Source organism: Rhinolophus sinicus, linkage group LG01, assembly GCF_036562045.2.
Source record: "Rhinolophus sinicus isolate RSC01 linkage group LG01, ASM3656204v1, whole genome shotgun sequence".
NCBI lineage: Eukaryota > Metazoa > Chordata > Mammalia > Chiroptera > Rhinolophidae > Rhinolophus > Rhinolophus sinicus.
The window spans coordinates 106,257,025-106,271,092 of record NC_133751.1 but is presented as its reverse complement, the minus strand read 5'-3'; the positions used below and the strand labels follow the sequence as shown (position 1 = coordinate 106,271,092).

At 42.1% G+C, this 14,068-nt stretch overlaps 1 protein-coding gene across 2 annotated transcripts in view; it reads right to left on the bottom strand.

Moving 5' to 3' along the window:
• Positions 1-14,068, bottom strand: part of SLC9A9 (solute carrier family 9 member A9) — a 570,416-nt gene that overhangs the window by 202,493 nt on the left and 353,855 nt on the right. For both annotated transcript variants that reach the window (XM_074334001.1, XM_074334003.1), the window contains exons 10-11: positions 13,156-13,269; positions 11,447-11,558 (exon numbers count right to left, since the gene is read on the bottom strand). In XM_074334001.1, coding sequence (XP_074190102.1) covers positions 11,447-11,558; positions 13,156-13,269 — 226 coding nt within the window. The remainder of the gene's footprint in view (positions 1-11,446; positions 11,559-13,155; positions 13,270-14,068) is intronic.

The window sequence follows — 14,068 nt, the reverse complement described above, 5'->3', positions numbered from 1 at the left end:
CCTTCTGCATTCAAAAATAAATTGAGTTTTTCTGGAGACTAAGTCTGTGTTAGGCAAGCAGAACTTTCTTTCCTTCATCTTTCTCCCTGAGCTTGAATCATTTAAACTTAAGGCCACTGAAAAAGAATGCAACATAACTTCAGTATATTTTTGCATAATATGAAGTTTGTTTTTGGATGCCTTGGGCAGTCAGGAAAGGTAATTGTAAATAAGATTAGCTCTGTCACACCTCTAAGTCAACATGCACAGATGCCTGTAGCTTTGGAAGTTTATTTTTATGTAGGTAAGGTAGATGTGGCAGTTAACTATGGAATTATTCTTGCTACTAGCTGAGATCTTCAATGAAAGATTTCAAGAGAAAGGCTAAAAGAGATCAGAAAAAAGAAAACATCCTATGAGCAGTACACAACTTGTGGTCAGGTTGTGTTCTAAAGGACAAGTTATAAGTTTTCTGTTTAGACCAGTGGTTCTCAACATGAGTGATTTTGTCTCCTAAGGAATATTTGGCAACATCTGGAGACATTTATGGCACCAACTGGAGGTGGTGGTGGTGGGGGGCACTACTGTTAATGTAGTGGGTAGAGACCAGGGGTGCTGCTAAATATCCTATAATGTACAAGACAGCCCCCAATAAAAAATAATTATCTGGTCCAAAATATCAAGTTTCTGGGCTTGAGAAACTCTAAACAATGGATTGCTTTTCCCAGAGGAGCAATGTTATAAATGGTGATACTGTTCCTACTGCAGCAGGCTGTTCTGACAAAGGTGGCAATCTGTCCGCCAGAACCCATTCTTATCATACGTGGTATGCTGCTATAACTGCATGAGCTGCATTTCCTAGCACCTCTTCCAGCTACATATAGCCATAGGGCTGGTTCTCACCAGTGAAATGAGAGCGACAGTGATGCGTGGAGTTCCTGGGTCAAGACTTTTATTAAGAAGCAGCTGTCCTTGCCCCAGTCTTTCTTTCCCCTTTTACCATCACGGTGTGTCCTTAAAGCAGGGGTTCCCAAACTTTAGCTACATCAGAATCACCTGGAGGACTTATTCAACCTCGGATTGCCGGAGTCTATCCCGAGAGTGTCTGATTGAGTGGGTCAAGGTGGAGCCGGAGAATTTGCATCTCTAACAAGTCCCTGGGGTGATGCTGATACTCCTAGTCCAGGCACCATACTTTTAGAACCCGTGTCTTAGGGAATTGTGGTGCTACAAAATAGAAGGAGCCTGGTGATATCTGAAGCATCATTTGGAAAATAGGACTCTTTTTCCCCGTCTCCATGTTCATATCAATCCTGGCCTTAGAGCATTTACTACTGTGGTTCAACCACTGAATTTTGGGATCCTGGTGTTCCAGCAGCTCAGCCTATCCTAAGTCGCTCTATATCCACTTACCCTACATCTCTCCCCACATGTCCCTATAGAATCACAGAATAGTTATTAAAAGATAAGGAAATAGGGGCTGGCAGGGATGGAGTGGTCAAGGTTACATAATAAATATTATAGTTGGTTATTCAATCTGTGTTTTATCCCCTCTATTGAATCCATAACAGAGACAAAAAACATGGTTATCTTAAAAATTTGAATTTTAAGGCAATATATGAAGAGGAAAAGTTTCTTCCCCTTTCCTAGGCAGGAGATCAAACTGAGGCAATATTTTGAAATAGATGTTTTCCCTTTTGCTCCCCTTCCCCAACTCTCTCTCTCTCTCTCTCTCTCTCTCTCTCTCTCTCTCTCCTTTTCTTCCCTCCTTCCTTCCCACCCCTCTCTCTCTCTTTCCCCAGCATCACTGACATTATGTTACGCCTCACCCAACCCCCAGCCCAGGCTACACCAATCTAAAATGACAGGATTTTTACTGTCCAGTCAAAACTCTCATTTTCTTGTGCAGCCCAAATGAACATTCTGCCAGGAAGAAAACAATTAGAAGGAAGAAATCTGTTCAGGAAGGATAGCACACTATCCTCCTAAAAGTCATGTGTTGAAATACTTATTAACATGTGTACTTTCATGTTTATTTGTAGAATTTAATGGAGCTCCAGGAAAGTCCAGTGACATTTTTCAGGCACTAGGGGAAGAGTGTGGTAGATGGGACCAGGGATCCTATAAGGGGGCGCAAGGCTGTCATTCATAGGCTGGGCACTTGCCTTTGTGTCTTCTTCTGCATTCATGCAGATCCAGGGTCTCTAAAAGTCCCTGGTGCTTTTGGAAGAGGCTTCCAGAAAGAGTCAGTGGGAGGCTGGGCTGTGAGGTTGGGTCCCAGCCCTATTCACAGAGGTCTGGTCTGTCTGTGAAGGACTTGGTTGCCTAAAGAGCATTTGAACATACCCAATATATCAGGGTTAATGCCATAAATTCCTAAAGTACTTAATGACCGTATGAAAATTTATCACAAGGCATTTTTAAATGTAACTGCTTCTTGCTCATTTGCATATATAACTTATTTGAGTCAATCTTAATGACTTCTTTTGATGTCTAGCCACACAATCCAGGGCAGAATTAGGATTTGTGCCTGGCCTAGACAGGCTAATTTTTTGAAATTGGTTCACATATGTGGATAGTTTTCTAAGGTTATGTCTACATAATGCCAGAGCAAGCAATTAGTAAGCAAATTCAGGATGAAATATGAAAAAAAATAATATAGTCCATTTGTTTGTTTCAGTGGACAGACAGGTTACTTTGGTTCAAAATATCATTCAGATATTTGTGACACTCTTGACATCCTGAAAAACCAAAATGTGCACAGTAAGTTCCTGAATTAAATGATAAAATCATTTAGTTTCCTGTATACTTCTAGGGAGAGGCGACAGGCATTCTGGATTGTCTCCTGTCATTACTCAGAGTCTGTCAACGGCTGGCTTGCTCTTGTTTTGGTCGAAGTCTCTCACCACATAGGATGGTCGAATGATGTACAAGAGCTTGCCACTTTCTCACACTCAATAAATGTCTAAGTAGATGGTGGCATTTTGCATGGGCCTATTTGTCCCCAAGTAGGCTACAGTATATTCTCCTCACAAAAGCTCGTACTTGGAGTCACAACATTTTGATTCACATATTAGTGCCACAAGTAAGTCACTGCTGCAATTCAAGGTTGAGTATTAACAATTGTCCTTAAATGAAGGGAAGGACAAGGAGCCCTGGGTCTTGCCTTCCACAGGTATGGCGCTAGCACTTAGCACGGCCTCAGGCTGTGTCTTCCGCAGGGATTTGACAGCCAAACCCCCTTTGGAAGGAAAATCTCAGTCTCGGATAAGAGGTTTTCCCAAGAGCAGTTGTGAGTACATAGGAATCACATCTCTGTGAAGCACTAATGACTCTCTCATCTGTAGTGGTTAAAGAAAGTGATGGAAACCCTGTTGTCATTCGTTGAGTGTTTCCTGGGAAACAGTCCCAGGGCGAGGCATGGTGCATACATTTTCTAGTCTGATTTTCAGCACTGACCATCTAAGGTAAACATTTTTATCTCAATTTTTTAGCCAATGGAACTGAGGTTTGGAGAGAGTTCATCACAGACCCCCGTGCGGCTGTGCCCACTTCGAAGCCTGAGCTCACTACACTTCACCAAAACAATAGTTCCTAGTTAGAAAATATCGTGGTGTGCCAAATAGCAGAATCTAATTTGCTGCACAAAAATGCAAGCACTGGTAATTTTTATTGTAAATTTATTTTGCAGCTAAGTGAAGAATGATCATGTTTTGTCCTAATTACAGGAGAAAACAACTCTACGGGACTGACCACAGTTCTCAGCTACTTCTGGGCTCTTCTGAATTTATCATAATCACACAAACTTACTCAGTGTTTGAAACTCTGAGGACTTAATGGGATCTGCAATTCATATGGCTCAACTATGCTTATCTTCTTTGTCACAGCAATGCTGCTGTACTTATTCATTATTCAAGAGGACATTTCTGTGATTGCTTGACACACTGGTTAAGACATTTTCATGACTCATTTCCTGCATAAGCTGGTTAACCCTGTCCCATTTGAAGACGAGACGCACTCCATTGGGCCACTTTGCTCTCTAATGCCTGCCCTAGGCCACAGTGGATGGTACCACGTGAGAGGGATTGGGGCTCGGTGGAAGTTCATCTCCTCCGATGGAGGAAAAAGTTCTGAGTCTGTGCCACATTATCTTGTTAGTGGCCTTGTACTGGTAAGGAAGAGATACTGGCCTAATCAATTGCACGAGGTATGCCCACAGCAAGAAAGATTTATAGCACAGAAGGGAGAGAGAACACGGATTCTAGGTGGGGTCCTGCAAAGACATAGGCCTGACAATCAATGTTTGACAGCATGAAAATGTCATCCAACTTGTCTCTCTCTGAAAGTACGAACAAGGGAAGAGAGAAGGAAAGAGTCCTGTTGCTTAGAGGGCTTAGAATCTCAGATAACCCTTACATGTACTTAAAAAAAATAAAAAATAAAAATTAAAAAATTAAAAACACCTAAAAAACAAAACCTTTTCCTAAGCTGAAATTAGGTTTAGCCTGATTCTTGATTCAAATCATCTGGCTCGTGTAAAAGTCCCAAGGTTTCAAATGAAATCTCAGGTGTTTAACTGGAAAAGAAAGCCATCTCCCCAACACAGAGCAAGCAAAGACCTGAAAACTGTTCTCAGACCCGAATACCACCTTTGAAGAGTGCAAACAATATTTACTGTTATCAATACTCAGGGAAGGGCTAGCAGTGGCTAGCAGTGAGTAGGTGAAAAATATTTTCTTTCATCTAAAAAAAAAAAAAAAGTTTTTATTTGTTGGTTGAATTCTGTCCTGAAAATTATTATTGCTTAAGTGGCATTTTAGTGAAGTGTACAAATTTAGACACATTTAGACTATGTTGTAGTGTACAACATTTAGACAATGTTGTAGTTTGTTCGTTCATTTGCCCATTCACGCACCAGTTGTTTGTGGAAGGTTATGCTTTCCTGACCATCCTGCTCTACGAGCTCTGGGGTCTTCCAATTCTGGAGTTAGGCCCACAAGCAGCTCTCAGACTCTCAGACCAAGCCTAATTGGTTTTACAGGTAGGAGCTAAGCAACAGTAATTTTAAGGATGGAGAGCGACAAATAAAACCTTTTTGTTTTGTTAAAATTATAGTGTGCTGGGTGCTGAGGTACAGAGTAAACCAAACAGATAAGCATTGGCTTCACAAAGCTCCCAGTCTAGAGGGGCATACAGGCAGGCAAAGCAAAAACCACAGTAGAATGTGATGAGTCCCAGGAGAGGAGTAGTATTGGGTCTATGAAAACAGATGAGATGGGCCGGCCCAGAACTGAGGAATTACCAACACTTTCTACAGGAAGTGATGTCTAAGCCGAGATCTAACGAATAACAGGAATAGCTGAATAAAAGATCTAAAGGATAGCTGAATAAAAGAGTGAAGGTGGGTGGGTGTGGAAAAGGTTCTGGGCAGAGGGAGAGGCTGAGTGAATAGGGGGAAAGTCAGCATGCTCAAGGAACTGGAAGAAATTCAATAACTGGCCAAACACTGCTATGCTGCTATGTTGAGATGGCAAATGGAAGAACAAGAAGCAAGATTAGTATTTGGGAGGGTTTAAAACAATCAGAATGAAGCGGGAGAAATGGATGGAAGACAGAAGCTCAGAACAGAAGCCATGAATTGCGATGACGTTTTGGGATGTGCTTCTCAAACTTTCATGTGCATGGAAATTACCTGGGGATCTTGTTAGAAGGCAGGTTTGGATTCAGTATTTCTGGGGAGCTCCCAAGTGATGCCAGATGGCCTGAAGACTACACTTTGGGAGTCTTACGTGGAGGCTGGGAATTATGAGACAGTCCTGGTGGCTTAATGGCGTTTCATTGGCTTGGATTGTCACAGATACAGATTCTGGTTCCTAGGCACTGAAACAATGACCATGGCTCTTCGCTTTCACGAATTCTACGTATGTTTTCTTCCTGGTTGAACTGACATTCTGCTGGGCAAGGCTACTTAAGGGTCAAAGTCTCAAATTGGCTCTGACCATGGCCCAACTGATGGCTCACCAAAAAGACAGTAAGAAAGGGGGCCTCCTGCACATTGACAGTGGTTCTTAAGCTGTTCCTCATAGTACACTGTCCTCCCATTGCACACTGGTATTCCGTGAGCTGCAAAATAGTGTACCCCAAACTTGAATAACAATGGCAGTCTTTCACCATTGAGGTAAAAAATGAATGCTAGCATAAACATTTTCCTGATTGATAAGTTTTTCTGTATGCCTTTCTCTTAATCCATTGGTACTGAACGCTTATGAGTGCTGGTGGACACCCCAATGAGCAATATTAGCAGCCAAGCCTGGCAGCACTGGTGCTGTCTTTATGGCATCTGAGTGCAGGGATGAGGTTTCATGTTATAGCTGTACACTGCGCCCCACCCTCCCTTGTGAAACTCTTCTAGTTTATAAGATAGGGTACATTGGGGTGTCAGTGTCTCTGTGCAGCGGAAACCAGCACATTGGGGAGCATGCTCTCTGACGTGTTGTCAGGCTCCTTCAACCTGCCCAGGGGCTCGGGGCCTCTGTCTTGTCTGTCTCAGTGCAGCCGCTCTGCATGAGGCTCTGTCACCGACAGGCCACAGTCCCCAGGTCACAGAGGTTGCAGGAATGCGGCTGAGCTCCACTGGGCATAACATTTCTCCTCCTTTCAGCAACTCCCGGTTCTTACTTAGTTTTAAATTAAATAAAAATTGCAGCACATGGGTTTGAATTAAAACAAGAGGCCTGATCTTTTCATAGGTGCCACATCAAGAGGAAAGGTCATTTGTGCGAAGCACCTCTCTTTCAATTTAAACCACAGAGCTGTGCCTCTTGGGTTTCGAGGGAACTGAGGGCTGGGGGAGGGCTGCTCACTCTGGTGTTAGCTGGGGCTGTGCTCAAGAGAGAGAGGGACATTTCAGGGAGCTGAGCATCCTCTTAAATCCTTTGTGCTGGGTGTCACACCATACACAGAGCAGTTCCCAACCCCTGGCCTTGAAGGTAACGAAGGTCTTAGGAATGTCTCAGGGTAGTCTTCCTCAACTGACTCTTGACAGCAACCTAGCTACCAAAACCAGAATTTGCATTATTAACAGCTTCTCAAGACAGAAAAGACAGAAACACCTACCCCTGACCTTGGCGCCATTCCTCATGTTCAGTTTCTAAGGCTTCATGTGTGCACGTGTGTGTATGTGTATGTGTGTGTGCGTGTGTGCGTGTGTAGATTACTAGTCTATACAACACAAATTGGGTAGGATGTGTGCTATTGAGAAATTTGATCTGGGCCCTGACCGTCGCTTCATTCTGTTTAATCCACTCCAGAGACAGATGGTGTAGGCGGGTAGAGGGTGATGGTGGTGGCGGTGGGAACGGCCGTAAAGAATATGTTTTATTCAGAAGCATTGCTGTAGCAGAACTGTGCCCAGAGCTCCAAGCCCTTGTTCAGTGCTCACTGCAGGCCCCACTCACTGACAGGAGGAGAGGAACAAGCAGCTGGATCCCTTTGCACACTTTCACCTCCAGGGGCATTCAGATTTGGAGACAGGTCTGATTCAGGTTTTGTGGGGCCTGAGAAACATATGCATTTTGGGGGTCCCATTAAAGAAAAATAGTACAAAAAGTCTTTTACAAACTTTGCATACTATCAGAACACACAGCTAGGGTCCCTCCCAGGATCTTGGAAGGGGCTCGTGTAAGAGTGGGAGCCTAAAGCTTAAGCTTCATTAACTTTACAAGTGAATCCATTTCTGCTGGGAAGGCATCGCCAGCTCTTTCCTGCCCAGTGCTCAAAGGGCACACTTACATGTGGGTAAAAATGATGGGAAAAGATTTATCAGAGGGTAGGTATAATTGACTAAGAAAGTCTGGGTCTTATCTGGCCTGCCTTTGAACCACCTGGGCTGCACTGTCTCAGGGAAGGAGCTTGGGCCAAAGCCACTCTCTGTCAGGTGCACGCCTCTTACGCAGGGCCCACATCTTTGTCTCAGTTGACCCAAATACCTACCCAAGAAAAGGTATCAGTGAATGAATAGCTATGCATGGTTATGAATGAGTGCATGTGCAAATAAATTCACACTTGCATTTTAAATGAAAAGTCACTGTTGTTTACCTTTTCCAAAGGACTCTGAAAACGTTTTAAGCTATGTAAAGAAATCCTCAATCTAAGCTTACTAGTGAAGCACGGACTGCATTCTGAAAGAAGGCTACCAACATTATCCTTATTGGATGACCAAAACCACTCTAGGCATAAGTAAGAATATCAGATTATATTATAAAGTAAATATTCTTTAAAGGGAAGGGATTTTCTTCTGGTTTCAGCAGAAGAACCCAAAAAAGGCTAGACAGCGTGGTCTTTGATCTGCTTCTTTACCTCCTCCTCTGGTTTATGTTACCTTAAGTTGACCTTTTAATTCTTTATTTCCTGGCAAATACCATGAACACTGTAGGTCCTAAGTGAGGCATATCAGAATTCAAGCAGAAAATCAGTTCAGCCTGGAGCATTCTCTTTTGAAGAAAAGAATTGACCTGCAGGTGGTGAACTCACCTGAGACTTCCTCCACTCTGATGGGGTCAGTGAGTGCAGTCTACAACCAGAACCAATGGCTGGAAGGGGCGTCTCCCACGTGTTTGGTTTGTTGTGAACTGGATGGGGCTGGGTTTGCACGAGGGACATGTTAGACATGCTGGGGTTGGCCTGGGCTAGGAAGGGCACGGTTTTCATTTAACTTTTGTTCTCATGACCTTGAGGGTAAATTTGGAGTAGGGTCATGTAGATGAGAGGCTCTAAATTCAAAGTCAAGGAGCTTGGGTTCAAGTCTCAATTTTATCTCTAATTGTCATGAGATTGTGAGCAAAATACCCAACCTTTCCATCTCTCCATGTCTCTCTCTCCCCGCTCCCCCACTCTTTCAATCTGCAAAATAGACCAATATGCTTACCCTACTTTGCCCTGGCTATGAGTCTCAAAACATTGCTCATGAAAGGTGTAAAGTGATTTTTGAGTTGAACATGTATGATTCCATTACATAACCATGTAATGTTGCAATTTCCTCCTTTTAAAGCTAAAAAGACAGCTTTTTTAGTGGAAAATCCAAAGTTCTTTCCACCATACAAGGGAATGTCATTAATATTATTAACTTATAGTAAAAATGGCATTAAAAAAATGAAGAAGTAACCCCATCTCTTGGTTGTTCAGATTCATTTCAATGTGAAAAGTATATAAAAATCCAATCAAATCGATAAACAGAAGTTCATTTTGGCCCAAGGTGACTGTGACCCTTGAGGCTAAGCTGCTAAACTGCAAACAGTAAGTGACTTGACGACTGGCCGATGACATGGATGCTCAATGTGAAAGACAATGGGTGTCATTCTCTGGACATCATAGTCATGCATGTAGGGGTCCTGAAATTTTGGCATGATGGTCTTTTTAGAGATAGAAGTAGCTCATTAGTATTCCCCTGAATTAAATTAATCATGTCAACCCCGTTAATGCGATGGGGTTATTCCTTTCCTTTTAGAGGGTGAAGATGCTTTAGAACAGGGCCACATAGCAAATATTTCAGATTTTGTAGACCATATGGTTTCTGTTGCAACAACTCAACTCTGTCCCTATAGTGCAAAAGTAGCCATGGACAATATGCAAAAGAAGGGGTCTACCTGTATTCCAACTATATTTATAAAGGTGGCACGGGCTGGAATTGGTTGGAAGGCCACAGATTGCTGACTCCTGCTTTAGAGTACCATAAAGATATCATCCAATTCCAGGCTTCCTTATATCCCTCAGTTATACGCACCTTATTATTGGCCTCAGTGTTTAATGCAGCCCCAATTCTATAGCTAAGAGAACATAGAAAGGGCCAAAGCCTGGAGAAATCATCAAGCCAGGTGGCCATTTGGGCAGACACTTCACATCTCGATATGGTTATCTAAAACCCTACACTTTCTCAAAGTAGTCTTTGTAAAATAAAGCATTGTTTAAAATATAACATCCAGTTTTAAAAATAAGCCAGTATTCTGTAGAATAAAACTACTGATGTTCTGATGGGAAAGAAGGCAGAGAGCTTTCCAACTCCTAGAAATGATTTGCAAAAACTCAACCCGGTGCTGACTTCCTATTTATAAGTGAACAAATACGCCTTTTTGCGTTCCCATGATAGAACTGAACTCCTCACCAAAGTTCATTGCTGCTCTAAGTGAATGGTCACCTGTCAGTCCAACTTATCCTTTTTATGACTCTCTCTCATTCTAGCATGTCTGGAAAAGTAGGGAAGTACTCTCAGTGCCCTGCAGAAGGACAGTTTTTCACTCTGGATCTCCATTTGCCTATGGAGGCAAACAACTCATTCTCAGCCTGGGAGCTGCCACCATTTACTGTGTGGAGCAGGCTACAATGAAACTGAAAGTGAAACAAGACTTTTATTCCTAGTACTACTTCTAAAAATGAGGGTTTTCAGACACTTGGTTGGGTTTAAAGTGGAGTCTCACAGACCTGAGTTCAGGAATGTTTGAGTCCTCAACCAAGTTACTTAACCTCTTTGAGATCTTGAACCTCAGTTTCTCCATCTGAAAAATGGGTTAATATATACATCATAGGGTTGATCTATAATGAGTAGCAAATAGTAGATAGTCAATAAATCATAGTTTCTCTCACTTTTTCAATGGCTGCCTGTACACCCCAAATTTTATTTGTTTGCTCTATTCTGAAAGAAGTTTGTTTTACTCTCACATATCTTCCAATGAATGGCCTCCGTGTGTCATATAAGTGGATACACACATAGAAAACATATAAGCGGACAGGTCTCCAAGCAGGAAAGACTAATGGTAGGAATATTGTTTGAACAGAAAGAAACCATAATCCCCAGAGGAGTTCAGGGTCAACAGATTCATTTGGTTTATTTTCTTTTGGAAAAAGGAGCCATCAGGAATGGTTTAGGCACGGAGAACATAAGCTTCTTGAAAGCAGAGACTTTGTCAATTTCATCCACCAGTGCCTGGAACTGCTCTTGTCACTTGGTGATTATGTAATTAATATTTGTTTTCTCCACTAATAACAGAGCATACTTAGACATGATTTGCTTTTGTATTAACCAGGAGAAGTCCTAGAGCTTAGCATGCTTAAGGAGAAGGAGCCTTAACAATGGACAGAGATGGCACCATTTACAGACTACTTACCTTCATGATCATGCAAATTCCCCAACATAAAAACTGATCTGAAATAGGTCATGGGAAAGTCCACTGCTGATTCCAGGCCAGTTTCTGGCAGATACTGTACCTTGAGGCCATCCCAACAAGATTTCCTTTCATTTAATTTTCCTTCCAGAAAGAGAAATCCCACTGTTGCTCAAAGTACCAGCGAGGTGCTAGGCCCAGTGGGGTAAAGAGAAGTTACGCTTCCCTAGGTCTCTAAGCCTCCTCATGGTCGTGCACGTCCTGTGAGAGCGTGAGAACAGTAGCAGTGACATCTAACACAGTTCACGTACCTGAAAACATCATCATGTGCTGAAAGTTCCAGGGGATCTTCTGTTTCCGGCCCAGATTCAGGAGAAAGGAGAGGGGATATATGTTGCAGGCTCTGGCAACAAAAATTGCTAGCTGGAGAGAGGCACAGGGAAACATTGAGGAAAATGGTGCTGCAGTGAGGGGGTAAGTTCTTGAGCTTTAATTATTATGTCTTTAGGTTTCTCTATATTATGACACAGACACCAGGGAGAAACATGTCCAGACGTGTACTCTTATGTCCAACCAACTTGCTTCAAAAAATTCATCTTTCAATGTCAGTTCCTTTCCAGAAATAATAGAGAGCTCTGCATTTCTTTGAATCTATATTTGGTTTACAATTGTTAACCCAATACCATTTCAATCACTGTAAATTTTCTCATTACATTTATGTTGCTGATGACTGACTCTATGCTCAATTCTGCTGCAAAATGTGAGGCAGAGACCATTCAGTGGCCGGCATTAGCTTCTCAAGCAGCACTTTAGAAAGGATAAATGTACTTTCTCATGATTACCACCTCACTTTCCATCAGTTCATATTCCCCATCTCTAGCAAGCTTCACTTATTTTTTGCTGCTAGTAGATTTAATTTTGAGAGGAATTGCCTGTCTAAACGTATAATGCAACTAACACTTTCAGGGGCATTTTACTAAACCCAAACTTGATAGGTTAAATCTATGAAAATAATGGTGGTCGTCACCACCCTCCTGTTGTCATCTAGGACTCCTTCCCTGAGAGTCTGTCTGTTCTAGTTCACCCTCAGATGGGGTGGAGTGATTTGTGCGGAGGGAGCGTCCTCCTAAGATCCAGGTTTGGGAGGAAATTAGAGAGTCAGTTGAGTGCTCCGCGAGGAAAGAACAGGAGGCAAACACAGATGTTTAGTCGGAACAGGGCTTACAGAGAAGGGTCACTTTCCTGGCTGTAAGAGCATCTGCTATGATTGAGGGGGCATCTGTCTGTCCATTGTCCAAGTGGAAAGAAGGACAACAGCTGCTGACTGTCCGTGGAAACGTCCTTAGTGCTTCAGCATCCTTTTGTTCAGACATCCATTCCCCTGGGAAGGCCTGTACCCCAGGCCTAGAGGTAGAAAAGTCCACTGCATTAAAAGTGATGTCTAGATTTTGTCTGTTATTCTGTTTATAAGAAAGGGTTACCTTATTAAAACAAACTTACATGTCCACAATGATTAAAATATTGAAAGCACGTCCATCATGCTAATTTCATTGGATCTTTATTCTATATGTCCTACTCTCAAAGTCCTTACTGTAAAGTAGATTTTACCATCTTATAATGAAATACTTTTAAAGATTAATAATCCTGACTGTCTTCTGATACACGCTAATGCAGATTAAATACATTTATTTATAAAGACTGGATTGACATATTTCTATGGAAATGATTCATAATTTTAAAAATATTGTGACTATTCAAAAAATGTCATTCTCCTTTAGTTTTTCCCCTTTAGTTCCCCCAGTAGATTCCAAATTTCTTATCCGGAACCATAAGCATTTACTAAAGGCCCCAGTTTCTTACGATGCTTTTCTCTCCTAACTAGAAGTTACATGTCTGCCCTAAATTTGAGCCCCACAGCAAACCTGAGGAAATTACTTTAATAATTTAACAGAATAATCAGTAAAAGTAAGTAGTTTGTTCTCTTCCCTTGTCACCCCATGTTCAATATTTCAAAGGATACAAAGGCTCCAAGTATAAAAAGAGCATTAAAGATATGATTCTGGAATGTGAACAGCGCCAGGCCCATGTAACAGAAGATAACGTTCTCAGCCAAGAAGTTCATAAATTCAAACAACTGAAAATAAACAGAAACCAAAACCCATTAATTATGACTCAGGTTTGACTCCACTTAATAACCTGTACTGTATTTGTTGACTGATGGCCCATCTTTATTCAGGAAGGCCATCGCTTTGGCCTTGTGTTAGCTTCTGGGGGGCGGGGCACAGGGGCCCCTCCCTGTCTTGTCAGGCCAGGTGACTCTACCATGGCTCTCTACCGAGGGACAGATGCTGCAGCCATGTCAACATCCCATCCTCCTTCTTGGCAAGGCTGCAGCAGATACCCCTGGGTAAAATTAACCAGCGTGATGCTGGAACATTCCTACTGGGATGACAGATACTCTCTGTTATAGAAACTGAAACTGTGTAATTTGCTTAAGGTGTACTGTAGTAAACAATGCAAAGATTGCTTAGGCCCTTCTGCACATACCCCTAGGTGCACTTGAGTTCCCAGAACCTAAAGATCCACATTAAAAAAAGCTTCAGCTAAATTATCTTCTTTAGGCAGCCAGGAGGATGAACTTGGAAACTTGGAATAAGGATGAACGTCGACTATATTTCAAGATTAGAAGGATCAGTATATTTCAAACCCCAGACAATGAGACTCATTACATTGATTGATGTAGGTATATTCATTAAATGTCTACAATTTCTAGCTGGTAAAAAGAAGATGATTAATTCCAGGGATCAGTTTATTCAGCAAGAACACAATAGATACATTTAATTCAGTCAGAGGAATGGAGTGATAACATCTATGCTGATGAATGCTCCCGAGAATTATTCTTAGACCATTAACTAAACAATTTGAGTTGACCA